The sequence below is a fragment of the Pseudopipra pipra genome, chromosome 13 (assembly GCF_036250125.1).
Source record: "Pseudopipra pipra isolate bDixPip1 chromosome 13, bDixPip1.hap1, whole genome shotgun sequence".
NCBI lineage: Eukaryota > Metazoa > Chordata > Aves > Passeriformes > Pipridae > Pseudopipra > Pseudopipra pipra.
This window is the reverse complement of record NC_087561.1, coordinates 17,789,381-17,809,459: the sequence shown is the minus strand read 5'-3', so window position 1 is coordinate 17,809,459 and position 20,079 is coordinate 17,789,381. Positions and strand designations below refer to the sequence as shown.

Here is a 20,079-nt window from a genome sequence, read left to right as displayed (position 1 = left end):
CAGCAGCCCTCTGCCATGCAGGGTGGCCAGGAGAAAACATAGGACATACTCCATGTCCTGCTCCTTGTTACAGGCAAGAGACTGCCAGCATTGAGTTGTCTTTGACAATGCCTTCTGACCACAGTTATTAAATACTGATCAGGACTGACAGACAGGAGGATGTAAGCCCAGTGTCTGCCCATGTTTGCAGCTTGCCTGACTGCATGCTTGATATGACACCAGCAAAATCCCTGGCCCATGGTTTTGTAGAAGTAGCTGAGATTGGACTTACCCTTGGCCAATTTGCTGCTGTAAAGTGTATTTCTTCATAGGGTTCTCCTCACTCACAATGCCCTCTGAAAGAAACAACATGAAAGACGCTCATGTGAAACAGAGATACCACCTTGCAGCAGATCCAAAAGGCAGCCCCACTGTGCAGGGCTGTGAGCCCTTTGTAGTCAGCTGGTAACAACAATCACAAGAGCAACAGAGGCAGCTCTGAAGCACAGGTGGCTCGACAAACACTCTGTTCCTTTAGTACAGCTAAAGTTGACATGCATACCATGGACTGCTCCACCAGAAGTGAAATACATGATACGTACTGAGATCGGCGAGGTAAATACTTGTTAGTGAGGATATCAGTTGTGGCTGGTCTGAGCTTTTTCTCCCTGTGCTGGTTTCTGCAGAGCTTTTCTTCCCAGTGCTTGTTTTCTGTGTGCATTTTTTCCCAGTGGCTCTTTTGCCAGTGCTTGTGCTTGGCATTTCAGTGTCGGGCAAGGAGACTTCTTTAGGTTGTGGTGCTGCAGCAACACCTGCCATTGCAGAGCTCTTGAGGATCTGTGGCAAGAATTAGTTTATGTCAGAAAGGTGGCTTGCAGAGATGTCCTGAGATCATAGTTCAAATGCAAACCCTTGGGAAGATGCTGTTGGCCACAAGTCAGGCTCTTAAACTGTCTTTTGCTGCCCACTTCACAAAGTGAATGGACGAGAAGAAAAGACTGGATTTACACAAGTTCATGGGCAGTTTCCTCTTCAATTTTCATGCATTTTGTCAACTAGGTCGTGCAGAGGGGCAACTACCCTCTAGGGCACAGTTATTGCTGTGTGTCCTGAAAGGGACAGTCTGACTCAACTTGGAAGTTCCAGACTGCTTTTCCAGGTGTCAGTGGCTGGGCTGAAGCACCATGTCATGGCAGGGCTACAGCCCTCACAATCTTCAGCCACAAAAAGCAAGCGCTGTCTGCTCAGGAACTTGCAGCTCTGATTGACACCAAAGGCAGTGCTAATGTACGCTGGCACTTACTGATTTCACTCCTTCAGGCTTTGCTTTGACAACTTTCTTCTCTACTTGCTCTTCTTTCCCCTCTTGTCCAGAAAGAGAGGGAGCCAGCAGAGGTTCTGGTGCCGCTGTTCTGGGTCTCCTGACTGCATCAATCAGAGGAGTCATCTCGGCAAGACTCTTGGATTTTCCTAAAAACGGATGCTGCACCAAAAAACCAAAGAAGAACAAAAGGAGCCATTACTTTCCAAATGCAGTTTCTCACAGGCTCCAGCGGGATTCCTCTGGTTACCAGCAATACACATCAGGAGGACGTAGGGAACTATCTAGACCTCCAACTTTCCTCTGAGGAAAGGCCAAGACAGATGGCACTGGAGAAGAGAAGGTGCCAGGGAGAGCTTATTGTGGCCTTTCAGTCCTTCAAGGGGACACATTTTTTCAAAGGGCCCGGTTGCAGTGGGACAAAGGATCATAGTTTTCAAGTGCAAGAGGATAGATTCTGGTTACATCTAAGGCAGTCATTGTTTAGAATGAGGGTGCTGAAACACTGGCACAGGAAGTGGATACCCCATCCCTGGTCAGGTGGGACAGGGCTCTGAGCAACCCGGTCTAGTTGAAGATGTCCCTGCTCGTTGCAGGGGGGTTGGACTAGATGCCACTTAAAGGTCCCTTCCAAGCCAAACTATTCTAGGATGCTACTTAGTTGTCATTTGAAAAGCACCAAGACTGGAGATTAGTAGGAGTGGAGGCCTCCTGATGCCTCTGAGTTTAGCTGATGACAAAGCCCATCCCTGGACAGCTGTTTCACCTGCAGCCACTTTACCTTCATCAGCTTCCTGGCCGTCCATCGACGCTTCACCTTCCGTTTCAGGCAGGACTGCAGGAAGGAACGGAACACAGGCGACAGGTTTCTGGGAGTCTCCAGCTCGGGTGGCTTGTGCTTAGGCTTGGGACAAAGGAAACACAAGACAGCCATTAACCATCCCTCCCCGAGGGGAAGAGCTCCAGCACAGGCCAGTCCTTGCTTTCTGAGACTTGACCTGGGGCTTCTCCAGGAGCCCTGATCAACATTTGAGCTTAAGGAAGCAGAGAATTTTCAGCATCCAGACCAGTCCTGCTAATTCCCTTCAACTCTTTTTGCTGCCTTCTGCAAGGCAAATGCAATCCAAAAGAAGTCTTCCAAGAAAAGTCAGGGACCTTTTTCAGAAGGACTGGAAGACTGACATTTTCCATAATTGTTGCCTTCCTCAGGAATTAACTGTGCAGCATTTAACTTGGTTTCAGCTGTTAGTCATGGGGTTTTATCCCCGTATACCTTCCTGGCCTATTGCACACTCCTTTGGTGTAAGAGCGGGTCATTTCATTTTAGGGAATTAGCATCTACAACTGCAAACCTGGAAATACATTGGCTTACTACAAGGAGCTGTGCTAGAACCTACTTTTAGAAATGTACTGGCTAATACATACTTGTGGCAGTACTAGAAGCAGTGACCTGCCCTGAAAGGCTCAAGTAAGCAGTGGGCACTGGTCCAAGTTTGAAAAGACTTCTGGCCTGCAGATCCCCTTGAAATGCTTCTCACAGTAATTCTCCAACGGGAGAATCCTGCTGCTGAAAAATTCCTGCCATTGGGAGATCCAGCTCCAAGGGAGTTCAAAGAGCACAGGAGGAATTCAAGCATTGTTGGAGGCCAAAACGGCCCATTTCTGCACTGGCACATGTCACTTCTCCTGTGAGCAGATGTGCTCCAGGACACTTTTAGACGTGGGCCTTGGTGGGACTAGTTCAAGCTGATGTGAGTGGGAGAAAGATATGGCTCAGGGGAGAAAGGCAGGGCTCTCTGACAGTATTTGCACCTTACCTGTGTAGGACCATCCACCATTTCTAGTGCCATGATCCCAAGGGCCCAGATATCCACTTTGGCACCATATCGGTCTCCTCTCAACATTTCTGGTGCCATATAGAAAGGAGTCCCAATGAAAGATGTCCGTTTCTTCTCCCAGGGCATAAGCCAAGCACAGAAGCCAAAATCAACTGCAAGAAAAACAAGTACTGATAAAACCAGCTTGAATTATGAAAGCAAGCAAAGAATTCCCCACTCTCAGTCTGAGAGCACAGTGTTGAATCTAGCTGGAAGAGTGGCTGTGCTGTTTCCTCTGGAAGGGACATACCCAAACCAAAGGCACTCTTGACAGCCTCATCCTCTCTAGAGCTCTCTGCACATTGCAACTCTGCTCTCAGCTTACAGCAGTGGGCTGGGCGCTCCCACCAGCACCACTTTTGGGGAACTGGCAGGCACTCAAAGGCAACCCCAGACCCTGCCTCCCAGGAACGCTGTGCCTGACCAAGAACACCTACTCAATTTCACAGATCCATCCATTCCGAGAAGAATATTGTCACTTTTGATGTCTCTGTGAATCACTAGATCTGAATGAAGGAAGTCCAGGGCATTCAGGCACTGAGATTAAACAAAGAAACGAGAGGAAAAATTAATTAGGCTGATTTTATCCCACAAAAAAGGAAATGGCTCTAAAAGATCAAATTTCAGGTGACACATCAATTGCAGACATACTTCAAGTGGCAAAGTTTGGAATAATAAATTAAATAAAATGAAATTAAACTGAAAAAGAAAGTACAACAACATTATAGGAGTATAATAACAGAGTACAAGAAATGTAGTGAGACTGGCAGGCCGTTCACTTGGATGCTCTTTTCTTCTCCACATCAGAACAGCAACGCAGAAACAAAGCTCTGAACAGGAAATCACTCCTGTTCTTACCACCTTTTGCAAAGAACCCTCCTGTCCAAGCTGTCAGAAGCAAGGGCAGCATCCCTTACCTCCCGACTGATAGAGGCTATCATCTCTTCCTCAAGAGCTTGTTTGGAAATGACATCGCCTAAGGTGCATCCCTCCACATATTCCGTCACCAGCCAGAGTTCTTCATTGAAAAGGTAGCTGAAAGAAGAAACCCACAGCATGGAGATGAATGGGCCCAGCTAAATGACCTTATGGGAAAGACTGCAGTTGAGTTTTCTTGCCAGGTCACTTGTAAATGAAGAGAGAATCTGAGCAGGCTAAATGAGAAAGGCTCATCTGTGAAAAAGGAGATGTCTTAGATGGCAAGCAAGGCAAAAATGCAGTTTAGTGACAGCAGAGAGAAATCTGGAACCAGGACATTGCCATCAGCTGCTTCATCATCTTAACTCATCCCTTCCAGCCTGAACTCCAGGAAGCAGGCAACACAGACTTCTCCATGGGAGGAGAGTGTGCACCACTGAGGGCAGATGTTGGTCATCCCCTTGGAAAGCATTGCATAAAGTGCATTCAGAAACAGGGAAAACCATTTAAAACCTGGCACATTGTGTGGTTGTGCAAACAAGAGCCTAGTCTTCCTGGCATCCACAGCAACAAAAAGTAGAGGGAAAACCCCAAGGGCAATAATTTCTAGGTGGGTTTATCAGCACGTATCATTAAGGCAAAGAAATGATGATCAGTTTGAAAAAAACCAGACCCCAAAAGAACAGGGAGGTAGTGAACTGAAGGGCTGTGGCTTTAGGAAGACATGGCAGATGCAGGTTTTGGAAGACACGCTTCAAACTACCTATTACCAGAAAAGGCCAAGGCAGACACAAGGCAAGCTCCTCCCTGAAGGAGCTAAGAGACCTGTGCCCTGCACCTCCCGTCCACTGCAGGTGGAGGAGTTATAAAATAATGAAGAGCTCCATGTTCTTCCAGTGACCAAAGTGGCTTTTTAGCCTTTGGCTTGCAGTTTGTCAATGAACCTCAACGTGATAATCCCAGAACCACTCACCTGTCTATGTAGCGAATGATATTGGGGTGCCTCATTCTCTTCAGGACTGCAACCTCAGTTAAAACAAGCTCCCTTTTGTTCTTTCTGTCGAGAACAAAAATCTTCTTGATGGCCACCTAAAAGGAGATTGAAAGCCACAGACTTGAGATGTCTGTTGCACGGGACCACAACGCACATGGAGCAGGTGTCTTTGGAATGATGGAGTCAGGGTGGGCCAAACTGCCTGGGATTAGACACCAGAGCTTCTTAACTGACAGGACAAGAGGCGATTCCTCCGCTCGCCCTTGTGTGCCAGTTACAGGACACATGGCTATAGACATTTTGCCTTGTAAACTCTGGACAAATGGTCTGCAAACAATCAATCCGTAATGGAGGAAATCCCATCCTAAAAGGTCATGAGGGTTACACAAAAAAATACAATCCCAGAACTTTGTAACATCTTGAAGTTGGATTTTGCAACTCTAAAGAACGTTTTTAACCCAGTTCCTATTTGCAGTTCTTTTCTGGGTTTGAAAAGGAATAACCCATTCTAGGGTATTTTATGGATGTGGCCGGGGTTATGAGCAGCGCTCAGGGCCTTTAGATCCCTTGCAGACTCCTGTGTAAGTGCACTTCCCAAGTGCAGCACTGCAGCTGGGTAAGGAGCCACCAAGTAGCTGATGCATTAGCATAGTCAGTAAATAAGTCTGAGCAAAGGTGTCCTTCTCTGAAAGATACCCCTGCCCTCCTTGTGTTCTTTTGGGGACTTAATAAGGACAAGGTCTGTCCAAACCGTGTCTTGCAGGCTGACACTTGTCTGCCCTCAGAGGAACAGTCTCTGCAGCAAAGATCTCGTGGCCACCCAGAGCTGTGGCCACAGCTCCCAGTGGAGGGGAAAGCACTCGAGAGCTGCACAATCTGCCGGGGGTGCTGCCCTTACCCGTCTTCCTGTGGCAATGTCAACTCCTCGGAAAACTGTTCCAAAAGTCCTAGAAACAGAGCAGCAGCCAAGAAAGGAGAAGGCGTTTAGGCCCTGGGTGAGAAAGCCAGCCCAGAGAGCAGAGCTCTGCTGCCCAGAGTGTTTATAAAACACTCGGCTTCAGCCAGCAGCCCAGCAGCCCAGCAGCCCAGCAGCCCTCTGCCATGCAGGGTGGCCAGGAGAAAACATAGGACATACTCCACGTCCTGCTCCTTGTTACAGGCAAGAGACTGCCAGCATTGAGTTGTCTTTGACAATGCCTTCTGACCACAGTTATTAAATACTGATCAGGACTGACAGACAGGAGGATGTAAGCCCAGTGTCTGCCCATGTTTGCAGCTTGCCTGACTGCATGCTTGATATGACACCAGCAAAATCCCTGGCCCATGGTTTTGTAGAAGTAGCTGAGATTGGACTTACCCTTGGCCAATTATCTGCTGTACAGTGTATTTCTTCGTAGGGTTCCCCTCACTCACATGGCTCTCTGAAAGAAACAACATGAAAGATGCTCATGTGAAACAGAGATACCACCTTGCAGCAGATCCAAAAGGCAGCCCCACTGTGCAGGGCTGTGAGCCCTTTGTAGTCAGCTGGTAACAACAACAACAACAACAACAACAACAATAACCACAACAGCAGAGGCAGCTCTGAAGCACAGGTGGCTCCACAAAGACTGATTTTCCACAGTGTTTTGTGGCTTTACCTTGACAGGAAACCACGCACATGGAGGAATGCTCAGAGCAGACAGAAATCAGAAAAGAACAGGCACCAATGCAAGAGTTTGTTGTCTACAAAAATTAAGGAGAGCTGGTGCAACAGAGCTCTATTTTCTTGGAGAGAAACACTCCGTGTGATTCAGCAGAAGGAACAGCCACAGTGCTCTGTTGCTTCCTCTCTTCCTTTAGTAGAACTAAAGCTGACATGCATACCATGGACTGCTGTACCAGCCAGGAAATACGTGATACGTACTGAGGTTATCAAGGAAACGTCGTGTTAGTGGCAATAGCTTTGGCGGCCGGTACGTGATTTCCTTTGGAATGCTTTTCTTCTGAGTGTCTCCTTTCCCGGTGCTTGTGCTTGGCATTTCAGTGTCGGGAAAGGAGATTTCTTCAGACTGTGGTGCTGCAGCAACAGCTGCCATTGGTGAGCTCTTGAGGATCTGTGGCAAGAATTAGTTTATGTCAGAAAGGTGGCTTGCAGAGGTGCCCCGGGATCCTATTTCAAATGCAAACCCTTCGGAAGACTTGGCCACAAGTTGGGCTCTTAAACTGTCTTTTGCTGCCCACTTCACAAAGTGAATGGACGAGAAAAAAAGACAGGATTTACACGAGTTCATGGGCAGTTTCGTCTTCAATTTTCATGCATTTTCTCAACTAGGTTGTGCAGAGGGGCAACTACCCTCTAGGGCACAGTTATTGCTGTGTGTCCTGAAAGGGACAGTCTGACTCAGCTTGGAAGTTCAAAACCTCTTTTCCAGGTGTCAGTGGCTGGGCTGAAGCACCATGTCATGGCAGGGCTACAGCCCTCACACTCTTCAGCCATGCATGGCAAGCACTGGCTGCTCAGGAACTTGCAGCTCTGAATGACGCCAAAGGCAGTGCTAACCAAAGCTGGCACTTACTGATTTCACTCCTTCAGGCTTTGCTTTGTCGTTTTCCTTCTCTGCTTGCTCTTCCTTACTCTCTTGTCCAGAAACAGAGGGAGCCAGCAGAGGTTCTGGTGATGGTGTTGTGAACCTCTGTGTAAGGAATCTCCTGATTGCATCGAGCAGAGGCCTCATGTTGTTGAGACTACCGGATTTTTCTAAAAATGGATGCTGCCCAAAGGAAAAAACACAGAAAGAAAGGAGCCATTACTTTCCAAATGCAGTTTCCCACAGGCTCCAGCGGGATTCCTCTGGTTACCAGCAATACACATCAGGAGGACTGAGGGCACCATCTACACCTCCAACTTCATGTCCAGGACCTTGCTATCACAGGCAAACATGGCCCCTGAGGCCCTTAATCAATTTCTCAGGGTGTCTGCAGCAAGGAGGTTTGCCTTGCCAGTGCTCGGGAATGCCACTTGCTGTCTCGGGCCTTTTTCCATTTCAGAAAACTCAAAGGACTCCCTTAGGTTCCTCTTCTCTAAAGACCTGGGCTATTTTAGGTGTGAAAACTGATGAGGAGCATAAGCCCCTCCTCGGGAAATTCCCGTACCTCTAAGCAAGGTCAACGCCAGGAGGATGCAGGCCTGTGTATTGTTCTGAAGAGCACTGAGGTGGAGGTTCTCAGCACCCAGACAAGAGCAGGGACACAAGGGGCAGAGCGCTGATGGACTCAGCTCTGGCTTGCAGGGAGAGCAGTGTGTGCATTCCACCCCTGCCCCTCCCTGTGCTGGCTGCCACCTTCCTTCCCAGCAGGGACAGCCCAGTGGCACCTTGTGCAGCTCCCTCTCTCTGCCACAAAACCTGCCAGAACCCTGGAGCACTTCTGGCCTGCTTGAATGTGCCAGGCAGCAAATGGGGCTGGGACAAGGCCCGCTCAGCTGTCCCTCCTTGGGTGGCAGAAACCTCAAAGAGTGGGGCAGGAGGGACAGCTGTTTCACCTGCAGCCACTTTACCTTCAGCAGCTGCTCGGCTGTCCATCGACGCTTCTCATTCCGTTTCAGGCAGGACTGCAGGAAGGAACGGAACACAGGCGACAGGTTTCTGCGAGTTTTCAGCTTGGGTGGCTTGTACTTAGGCTGGGACAAAAGACACAAGGCAGCCATTAACCATCCCTCCCCGAGGGGAAGAGCTCCAGCACAGGCCAGTCCTTGCTTTCTGAGACTTGACCTGGGGCTTCTCCAGGAGCCCTGATCAACATTTGAGCTTAAGGAAGCAGAGAATTTTCAGCATCCAGACCAGTCCTGCTAATTGCCTTCAACTCTTTTTGCTGCCTTCTGCAAGGCAAATGCAATCCAAAAGAAGTCTTCCAAGAAAAGTCAGGGACCTTTTTCAGAAGGACTGGAAGACTGACATTTTCCATAATTGTTGCCTTCCTCAGGAATTAACTGTGCAGCATTTAACTTGGTTTCAGCTGTTAGTCATGGGGTTTTATCCCCGTATACCTTCCTGGCCTATTGCACACTCCTTTGGTGTAAGAGCGGGTCATTTCATTTTAGGGAATTAGCATCTACAACTGCAAACCTGGAAATACATTGGCTTACTACAAGGAGCTGTGCTAGAACCTACTTTTAGAAATGTACTGGCTAATACATACTTGTGGCAGTACTAGAAGCAGTGACCTGCCCTGAAAGGCTCAGGTAAGCAGTGGGCATTGGTCCAAGTTTGAAAAGACTTCTGGCCTGCAGATCCCCTTGAAATGCTTTTCACAGTAATTCTCCAACGGGAGAATCCTGCTGCTGAAAAATTCCTGCCATTGGGAGATCCAGCTCCAAGGGAGTTCAAAGAGCACAGGAGGAATTCAAGCATTGTTGGAGGCCAAAACGGCCCATTTCTGCACTGGCACATGTCACTTCTCCTGTGAGCAGATGTGCTCCAGGACACTTTTAGACGTGGGCCTTGGTGGGACTAGTTCAAGCTGATGTGAGTGGGAGAAAGATATGGCTCAGGGGAGAAAGGCAGGGCTCTCTGACAGTATTTGCACCTTACCTGTGTAGGACCATCCACCATTTCTAGTGCCGTGATCCCAAGGGCCCAGATGTCCACTTTGGCATCATATTTGTCTCCTGCCAACATTTCTGGTGCCATATAGAAAGGAGTCCCAATTAAAGACCTCCGTTTCTTCTCCCAGGGATTAAGCCAAGCACAGAAGCCAAAATCAACTGCAGACAAAAACAAGTACTGTTAAAACCAGCTTGAATTATGAAAGCAAGCACAAGAATTCCCCACTCTCAGTCTGAGAGCACAGTGTTGAATCTAGCTGGAAGAGTGGCTGTGCTCTGTTTCCTCTGGAAGGGACATACCCAAACCAAAGGCACTCTTGACAGCCTCATCCTCTCTAGAGCTTGCAACTCTGCTCTCAGCTTACAGCAGTGGGCTGGGCACTCCCACCAGCACCACTTTTGGGGAACTGGCAGGCACTCAAAGGCAACCCCAGACCCTGCCTCCCAGGAACGCTGTGCCTGACCAAGAACACCTACTCAATTTGACGGATCCATCCATTCCGAGAAGAATATTGGCACTTTTGAAGTCTCTGTGGATCACTAGATTTGAATGAAGGAAGTCCAGGGCTTTCAGGCACTGAGATTAAACAAAGAAATGAGAGAAAAAAATTAATTAGGCTGATTTTTTTTCCCACAAAAAAAGAAATGGCTCTAAAAGGTCAAATTTCAGGTGACACATCAATTGCAGACATACCTCAAGTGGTAAAGTTTGGAATAATAAATAAAATAAAATGAAATTAAACTGAAAAAGAAAGTACAACAACATTATAGGAGTACAATAACAGAGTACAAGAAATGCAGTGAGACTGGCAGGCCGTTCACTTGGATGCTCTTTTCTTCTCCACATCATAACAGCAACGCAGAAACAAAGCTCTGAACAGGAAATCACTCCTGTTCTTACCACCTTTTGCAAAGAACCCTCCTGTCCAAGCTGTCAGAAGCAAGGGCAGCATCCCTTACCTCCCGACTGATAGAGGCTATCATCTCTTCCTCAAGAGCTTGTATGAAAACCACAGTAGCTAAGGAGCATCCCTCCACGTATTCCATCACCAGCCAGAGTTGTTCATTGAAAAGGTAGCTGAAAGAAGAAACCCACAGCATGGAGATGAATGGCCCCAGCTAAATGACCTTATGGGAAAGACTGCAGTTGAGTTTTCTTGCCAGGTCACTTGTAAATGAAGAGAGAATCTGAGCAGGCTAAATGAGAAAGGCTCATCTGTGAAAAAGGAGATGTCTTAGATGGCAAGCAAGGCAAAAATGCAGTTTAGTGACAGCAGAGAGAAATCTGGAACCAGGACATTGCCATCAGCTGCTTCATCATCTTAACTCATCCCTTCCAGCCTGAACTCCAGGAAGCAGGCAACACAGACTTCTCCATGGGAGGAGAGTGTGCACCACTGAGGGCAGATGTTGGTCAACCCCTTGGAAAGCATTGCATAAAGTGCATTCAGAAACAGGGAAAACCATTTAAAACCTGGCACATTGTGTGGTTGTGCAAACAAGAGCCAAGTCTTCCTGGCATCCACAGCAACAAAAAGTAGAGGGAAAACCCCAAGGTCAATAATTTCTAGGTGGGTTTATCAGCACGTATCATTAAGGCAAAGAAATGATGATCAGTTTGAAAAAAACCAGACCCCAAAAGAACAGGGAGGTAGTGAACTGAAGGGCTGTGGCTTTAGGAAGACATGGCAGATGCAGGTTTTGGAAGACATGCTTCAAACTACGTATACCAGAAAAGGCCAAGGCAGACACAAGGCAAGCTCCTCTCATCCACTTCAGTTGGAAGAGTCGAGAAACAATGAAGAGCTCCATGTTCTTCCAGTGACCAAAGTGGCTTTTTAGCCTTTGGCTTGCAGTGTGTCAATGAACCTCAATGTGATAATCCCAGAACCACTCACCTGTCTATATAGCGAATGATATTGGGGTGCCTCACGCTACTCAAGAGTGAAACCTCAGTTAAAATTATCTCTCTTGCGTACTTTTCCTTGCAAAGACACATCATCTTGATGGCCACCTAAAAGGAGATTGAAAGCCACAGACTTGAGAAGTCTGTTGCACAGGACCACAACGCACATGGAGCAGGTGTCTTTGGAATGATGGAGCCAGGGTGGGCCAAACTGCCTGGGATTAGACACCAGAGCTTCTTAACTGACAGGACAAGAGGCGATTCCTCCGCTCGCCCTTGTGTGCCAGTTACAGGACACATGGCTATAGACATTTTGCCTTGTAAACTCTGGACAAATGGTCTGCAAACAATCAATCCATAATGGAGGAAATCCCATCCTGAAAGGTCATGAGGGTTACACAAAAAAATACAATCCCTGCACTTTGTAACATCTTGAAGTTGGATTTTGCAACTCTAAAGAACGTTTTAAACCCAGTTCCTATTTGCAGTTCTTTTCTGGGTTTGAAAAGGAATAACCCATTCTAGGGTGTTTTATGGATGTGGCCGGGGTTATGAGCAGCGCTCAAGGCCTTTAGATCCCTTGCAGACTCCTGTGTAAGTGCACTTCCCAAGTGCAGCACTGCAGCTGGGTAAGGAGCCACCAAGTAGCTGATGCATTAGCATAGTCAGTAAATAAGTCTGAGCAAAGGTGTCCTTCTCTGAAAGATACCCCTGTCCTCCTTTTGTTCTTTTGGGGACTTAATAAGGACAAGGTCTGTCCAAACCGTGTGTTGCAGGCTGACACTTGTCTGCCCTCAGAGGAACAGTCTCTGCAGCAAAGATCTCGTGGCCACCCAGAGCTGTGGCCACAGCTCCCAGTGGAGGGGAAAGCACTCGAGAGCTGCACAATCTGCCGGGGGTGCTGCCCTTACCCGTCTTCCTGTATCAATGTCAACTCCTCGGAAAACTCTTCCACAAGACCTAGAAACAGAGCAGCAGCCAAGAAAGGAGAAGGCGTTTAGGCCCTGGGTGAGAAAGCCAGCCCAGAGAGCAGAGCTCTGCTGCCCAGAGTGTTTATAAAACACTCGGCTTCAGCCAGCAGCCCAGCAGCCCAGCAGCCCAGCAGCCCAGCAGCCCAGCAGCCCAGCAGCCCTCTGCCATGCAGGGTGGCCAGGAGAAAACATAGGACATACTCCACGTCCTGCTCCTTGTTCCAGGCAAGAGACTGCCAGCATTGAGTTGTCTTTGACAATGCCTTCTGACCACAGTTATTAAATACTGATCAGGACTGACAGACAGGAGGATGTAAGCCCAGTGTCTGCCCATGTTTGCAGCTTGCCTGACTGCATGCTTGATATGACACCAGCAAAATCCCTGGCCCATGGTTTTGTAGAAGTAGCTGAGATTGGACTTACCCTTGGCCAATTATCTGCTGTACAGTGTATTTCTTCACAGGGTTCCCCTCACTCACAATGCCCTCTGAAAGAAACAACATGAAAGATGCTCGTGTGAAACAGAGATATCACCTTGCAGCAGATCCAAAAGGCAGCCCCACTGTGCAGGGCTGTGAGCCCTTTGTAGTCAGCTGGTAACAACAACAACAACAATAACCACAACAACAACAATAACCACAACAGCAGAGGCAGCTCTGAAGCACAGGTGGCTCCACAAAGACTGATTTTCCACAGTCTTTTGAGGCTTTACCTTGACAGGAAACCAAGCCCATGGAGGAATGCTCAGAGCAGACAGAAATCAGAAAAGAACAGGCACCAATGAAAGAATTTGTTGTCTACAAACATTAAGGAGAGCTGGAGCAACAGAGCTCTATTTTCTTATAGAGAAACACTCCGTGTGATTCGGCCAAAGGTTTAGTAGTTTTGAATGCACTAAGTTAAGTGCATTAAAAATTAAATTTTGACAATTAAATTGAGTTTTGGAATCTACTGTTGTGAACAAGTGCCATTTTCAGAACAGAAAGAATATTATCAGGTGTTTACAGGAGATGATGGAATCTGCCCAACCTTTCAGCAGTTTGCCAAAAAAAAGCCTTTATGGTGTTCAAGAGCAGCATCTTAAGTTCTAATCCCTGAGGATGGGGCTTTAAGAACTAGGACCCTCATCACGGATCAGCAGGCTGAGTTCTGAAGAGGACCTTGCCTGTGCCATTTGAAGAACCACACTGCTTGTCTTCAACCTTAGAGATTTCGGCAAAGTCTTTGTACTCCAATGACTTGTGAGGAGTCAGGAGTCTAAAGAGAATTTAGGAACCCTAATATTCTCTTGGGTTTAGCCCTCTGCACACAGGAGTTCACTAGGTCATTCACTAGGTCAAAGCCTTCTGCTCAACCAGAAACCATCTCTGCCTTTGCCTGGAGCGTAGATGGAAGCTCAGGAAAACTGAATCCAGCCCCAGCTGCCCTCAGAGGCAGAAGGAACAGCCACAGTGCTCTGTTGCTTCCTCTCTTCCTTTAGTAGAACTAAAGCTGACATGCATACCATGGACTGCTGTTCCAGACAGGAAATACATGATACATACTGAGGTCATCAAGGTAAAGTTGTGTTAGTGGGGACAGCGTTGGCGGCCGGTGCGTGATTTTCTTTGGAATGCTTTTCTTCAGAATGCTTTTCTTCAGAATGCTTTTCTTCGGAGTGTCGCCTTTCCCGGTGCTTGTGCTTGGCATTTCAGTGTCAGCAAAGGTGACTTTTTTAGGTTGTGGTTCTGCAGCAGCACCAGGCCTCTTGAGGATCTGAGGCAAGAATTAGGTTCTGTGAGAAAGGTGGCTTGCAGAGCTGCCCTGAGATCATAGTTCAAATGCAAACCCTTGGGAAGATGCTGTTGGCCACAAGTCAGGCTCTTAAACTGTCTTTTGCTGCCCACTTCACCAAGTGAATGGACAAGAAGAAAAGACTGGATTTACACGAGTTCATGGGCAGTTTCCTCTTCAATTTTCATGCATTTTCTCAACTAGGCCATTCAGAGGGGCAAGGATCCTCCAGGGCACAGTTATTCCTATGTGTCCTGCAAGGAAGGTGAACTTCCAACTTGGAAGTTCAAAACCTCTTTTCCAGGTGTCAGTGGCTGGGCTGAAGCACCATGTCATGGCAGGGCTAGAGCCCGCACAATCTTCAGTCCCAAAGAGCAAGCGCTGTCTGCTCAGGAACTTGCAGCTCTGAATGACACCAAAGGCAGTGCTAACCAAAGCTGGCACTTACTGATTTCCTTCTCTCAGGCATGACTTTTCCAACAGCCACAGGTTCCTTCTCCACTTCTTTCTCTTCAACCTCCTGTCCAGAATCAGAGGGAGCCAGCACAGGTTCTGGTGCTGCTGTTGTGTCCTGGAGACAGTCAGTAGAGTCAGGGACAGTCACCATTCTGTCCCTTGCAAGGTTGGATAGTTACACACAATAACAAAAGGGTCACTTCACAAAAGGCCACTTTCTTGTTCAGTTTGCTTAGATTTTCTCAAGTAGGCTATTCAGACGGGCAGGTAACCCCAGGGCACAGTTATTCCTATGTGTCCTGCCAGGGACACTGGCTCAACTTGGAAGTTCAAAACCCCTTTTCCAGGTGTCAGTGGCTGGGTAGAAGCACAGTGTCATGGAAGGACTCCAGCCCTCACACAGTCTTCAGCCATGAAAAGCAAGCTTGCTCTCATCACAAGTTCTAAATTACACCAAAGGCAATGCTAATGTACTCTGGCACTTACTGATTTAATTTCTTCAGGCTCTGCAGCTCCAACAACAGCCACAAGTTCATTGTCCACTTCCTCTTCTTTAATGTCTTGTCCGGAAACAGAGGGAGCCAGCAGAGGTTCTGGTGTCACGTTTGTGCCCTGGGGAGAGTCAGAAGAGTCAGGGACAGTCACAATTCTGTCCCTTGCAAGGTTGGATAGTTACACACAATAACAAAAGGGTCATTTCACACAAGGGCCTGGCCAATTTCTTGTTCATGGATTTTCTGAAATAGGCCCTGTGGAGGGGCAGGTACATCCAGGGGACAGTTTCTCCTGTCTCCTAGGAATCCTGCACGGCAATCTAAAGATTAAACAGGAAGGGCCAAAACCCCTTTTCCAGGTGTCAGTGGCTGGGCTGAAGCACCATGTGATGGAAGGACTCCAGCCCTCACACTCTTCAGCCATGAAAAGCAAGCTTGCTCTCATCACAAGTTCTAAATTACACCACAGGCAATGCTAATGTACTCTGGCACTTACTGATTTAATTTCTTCAGGCTCTGCGGCTCCAACAACAGCCACGGGTTCATTGTCCACTTCCTCTTCTTTACCCTCTTGTCCGGGAAGACAGGGAGCCAGCAGAGGTTCTGGTGCTGGTGTTGTGCCCTGGGGAAAGTCAGTAGAGTCAGGGACAGTCACCATTCTGTCCCTTGCAAGGTTGGATAGTTACACGCAATAACAAAAGGGTCATTTCACACAAGGGCCTGGCCAATTTCTTGTTCATGGATTTTCTGAAATAGGCCCTGTGGAGGGGCAGGTACATCCAGGGGACAGTTTCTCCTGTCTCCTAGGAATCCTGCACGGCAATCTAAAGATTAAACAGGAAGGGTCAAAACCCCTTTTCCAGGTGTCAGTGGCTGGGTAGAAGCACAGTGTCATGGCAGCACTCCAGCCCTCACACTCTTCAGCCATGAAAAGCAAGCTTGCTCTCATCACAAGTTCTAAATTACACCACAGGCAATGCTAATGTACTCTGGCACTTACTGATTTAATTTCTTCAGGCTCTGCGGCTCCAACAACAGCCACGGGTTCATTGTCCACTTCCTCTTCTTTACCCTCTTGTCCAGAAAGAGAGGGAGCCAGCAGAGGTTCTGGTGCTGCTGTTGTGCCCTGGGGAAAGTCAGTAGTGTCAGGGACAGTCACCATTCTGTCCCTTGCAAGGTTGGATAGTTACACACAATAAGAAAAGGGTCATTTCACACAGGGCCACTTTCTTGTTCTTTTTTTTTATGGTTTTCTGAAATAGGCCCTGTGGAGGGGCAGGTACGTCCAGGGGACAGTTTCTCCTGTCTCCGAGGAATCCTGCACGGCAATCTAAAGACTAAACAGGAAGAGTCAAAATTCCTTTTCCAGGTGTCAGTGGCTGGGTAGAAGCACAGTGTCATGGAAGGACTCCAGCCCTCACACAGTCTTCAGCCATGAAAAGCAAGCTTGCTCTCATCACAAGTTCTAAATTACACCAAAGGCAATGCTAATGTACTCTGGCACTTACTGATTTAATTTCTTCAGGCTCTCCACCTCCAACAACAGCCACAAGTTCATTGTCCACTTCCTCTTCTTTAATGTCTTGTCCGGAAATAGAGGGAGCCAGGAGAGGTTCTGCTGTCACGTTTGTGCCCTGGGGAGAGTCAGTAGAGTCAGGGACAGTCACCATTCTGTCCCTTGCAAGGTTGGATAGTTACACACAATAACAAAAGGGTCATTTCACACAAGGGCCTGGCCAATTTCTTGTTCATGGATTTTCTGAAATAGGCCCTGTGGAGGGGCAGGTACATCCAGGGGACAGTTTCTCCTGTCTCCTAGGAATCCTGCACGGCAATCTAAAGACTAAACAGGAAGGGTCAAAACCTCTTTTCCAGGTGTCAGTGGCTGGGCTGAAGCACCATGTCATGGCAGGGCTAGAGCCCTCACACTCTTCAGCCATGCATGGCAAGCACTGGCTGCTCAGGAACTTGCAGCTCTGAATGACACCAAAGGCAGTGCTAACCAAAGCTGGCACTTACTGATTTCATTCCTTCAGGCTTTGCTTTCACGTTTTCCTTCTCTGCTTGCTCTTCCTTACTCTCCTGTCCAGAAACAGAGGGAGCCAGCAGAGGTTCTGGTGATGGTGTTGTGACCCTCTCTGTAAGGAATCTCCTGGCTGCATCGAGCAGAGGACTGTTGTTGGTGAGACTATCGGATCTTTCTAAAAATGGATGCTGCCCAAAGGAAAAAACACAGAAAGAAAGGAGCCATTACTTTCCAAATGCAGTTTCCCACAGGCTTCAGCAGGATTCCTCTGGTTACCAGCAATACACATCAGGAGGACTGAGGGCATCATCTACACCTCCAACTTCATGTCCAGGACCTTGCTATCACAGGCAAACATGGCCCCTAAGGCCCTTAATCAATTTCTCAAGGTGTCTGCAGCAAGGAGGTTTGCCTTGCCAGTGCTCGGGAATGCCACTTGCTGTTTCGGGCCTTTTTCCATTTCAGAAAACTCAAAGGACTCCCTTAGGTTCCTCTTCTCTAAAGACCTGGGCTATTTTAGGAGTGAAAACTGATGAGGAGCATAAGCCCCTCCTCGGGAAATTCCCGTACCTCTAAGCAAGGTCAACCCCAGGAGGATGCAGGCCTGTGTATTGTTCTGAAGAGCACTGAGGTGGAGGTTCTCAGCACCCAGACAAGAGCAGGGACACAAGGGGCAGAGCGCTGATGGACTCAGCTCTGGCTTGCAGGGAGAGCAGTGTGTGCATTCCACCCCTGCCCCTCCCTGTGCTGGCTGCCACCTTCCTTCCCAGCAGGGACAGCCCAGTGGCACCTTGTGCAGCTCCCTCTCTCTGCCACAAAACCTGCCAGAACCCTGGAGCTCTTCTGGCCTGCTTGAATGTGCCAGGCAGCAAATGGGGCTGGGACAAGGCCCGCTCAGCTGTCCCTCCTTGAGTGGCAGAAACCTCAAAGAGTGGGGCAGGAGGGACAAGCTGGGCCCCCTCTGAGGCTCGCAGTGAGCTCCCCACAGCCCCTTCCTTCTCACAGGCAATTCTCCGATCGCTTGGCTGGGACTGCTTCCTTGGGTCCCCCTCCACCAACACCATTGCAGCCTCTGGACCTGCTATTATTCTACTCCAGGTCTTTTGCCACCAGGTACAACCAAGTGTCCTCCCAAAGTACAAGCCAGGGCCACAGACAGGACCAGATGGTGGAAGACCTTGCCTCGGAGGAAAGGCCAAGACAGATGGCACTGGAGAAGAGAAGGTGCCAGGGAGAGCTTATTGTGGCCTTTCAATCCTTCAAGGGGACATTTTTTCAAAGGGCCCGGTTGCAATGGGACAAAGGGTCATGGTTTTCAAGTGGAAGAGGAGAGATTCTGGTTACATCTGAGGAAGTCATTGTTTAGAATGAGGGTGCTGAAACACTGGCACAGGAAGTGGATACCCCATCCCTGGTCAGGTGGGACAGGGCTCTGAGCAACCCAGTCTAGTTGAAGATGTCCCTGCTCGTTGCAGGGGGGTTGGACTAGATGCCACTTAAAGGTCCCTTCCAAGCGTAATTATTCTAGGATGCTACTTATTTGTCTTTTGAAAAGCACCAAGACTGGAGATTAGTAGGAGAGGAGGCCTCCTGATGCCTCTGAGTTTGGCTGATGACAAAGCCCATCCCTGGACAGCTGTTTCACCTCCAGCCACTTTGTCTGCAGAAGCTGCTTGGTGGGCCATCGGGGCCTCACATTCCCGTACAGGTAAGACTGCAGGAAGGATCGGAACATAGACGGTGGATTTCTGGGAGTCTCCAGCTGGGTTGGCACGTCCTTGGGATTGGGACAAAGGAAACACAAGACAGCCATTAACATGCACTTGGTCCTACGGGCCTCAGTTCTACAGTGCGTATGTCCCAGGCCAATTTAACTCTCTATCAAATTAGGGGAGTTGAAATCCCTCCACAGTCCCAGCTGCCTCTCAGTGGCAGGGCATTACATCCCATTGTCCCAAATTTGCTCTCTTTACCAACTAGTTAGACAGTGCTGCATATTGCTCTGACTTAGATATCCCACCATGGCTAAAATCAGCAAAAAATCTTCTGCCTGCAAACCCAGATCTTCCTCTGTTTAAAAGCTCTTGAACAGAAAATGAGAAAACAGCCAGGGATGCCTTGGCTGCTGCTGCTGCTGCTGCTGCTGCAAAGGCACTGACATGGACTTTCTTTCATGGACTTGCTTTCAGCCTCTCAGGCTGGCACTCTGTTGTAGCAGGCCAAGCTCACAGCTCGCTCCATGATTCTTAAAAACTAGGAACGTCAAAGCTTCCTTTTCCACTCACAGAAGGATGGGCTGCTCTCTGTCCACCTCCATATCCACTGGTGATTCCGTCTGCAATGGGCAAGGCAAAATGAACCAGACGCTGTCAGAAAACTGCCTCTTGTGGGGAATCCCATCACACAAGGCAACCCAAATAAAGAGCATTTTTCTTTCACAACATCTCTCCAGGAGCAGCAGTTCTTTTGCACAGCAAGCAAGAGAAGAGGACAAAACCCCATATTCATCTTCTACAGTTTCCTGTCTATTTTTTATGCTGTTTTCCCAGGAAATAAAACAAATAGAAACTCCATCAAGCAAATGTAAACTGTCCATTAACAGTCAATGCTTCTGTTCTACCCAAGAGCTAAAGCAGCTTTAGCTGAAGAGCTAAAGAAATTTCCTCTTCTTTTTTTTTTTTTCCTTTTTCTGTTCTGTTGGCTTTTGGTTTTTCTTTTAATAAATGGCAAGCATCAGTTCTCTTTAGCTTGCGGAAAATGGTTCCCCAGAAAAACTGTC

At 48.1% G+C, this 20,079-nt stretch overlaps 1 protein-coding gene and 2 long non-coding RNA genes across 3 annotated transcripts in view; all 3 read right to left on the bottom strand.

Annotated features, from left to right (window-relative positions):
• LOC135421584 (serine/threonine-protein kinase PAK 3-like) overlaps positions 1-20,079 on the bottom strand; it is a 66,825-nt gene that overhangs the window by 2,058 nt on the left and 44,688 nt on the right. Inside the window, exon 4 of the mRNA XM_064670200.1 lies at positions 5,988-6,036. Within this exon, the coding sequence (XP_064526270.1) occupies positions 5,988-6,036 (49 nt within the window). The remainder of the gene's footprint in view (positions 1-5,987; positions 6,037-20,079) is intronic.
• LOC135421593 (uncharacterized) lies at positions 252-1,433 on the bottom strand. The gene is made up of 3 exons (XR_010434103.1): positions 1,283-1,433; positions 582-816; positions 252-335 (listed from the first exon to the last, which is right to left on the bottom strand). It is a non-coding gene; the product is annotated as an uncharacterized LOC135421593 (long non-coding RNA).
• Positions 7,028-19,594, bottom strand: LOC135421595 (uncharacterized). Its single transcript, XR_010434107.1, has 3 exons — positions 18,946-19,594; positions 17,294-17,488; positions 7,028-7,185 (listed from the first exon to the last, which is right to left on the bottom strand). It is a non-coding gene; the product is annotated as an uncharacterized LOC135421595 (long non-coding RNA).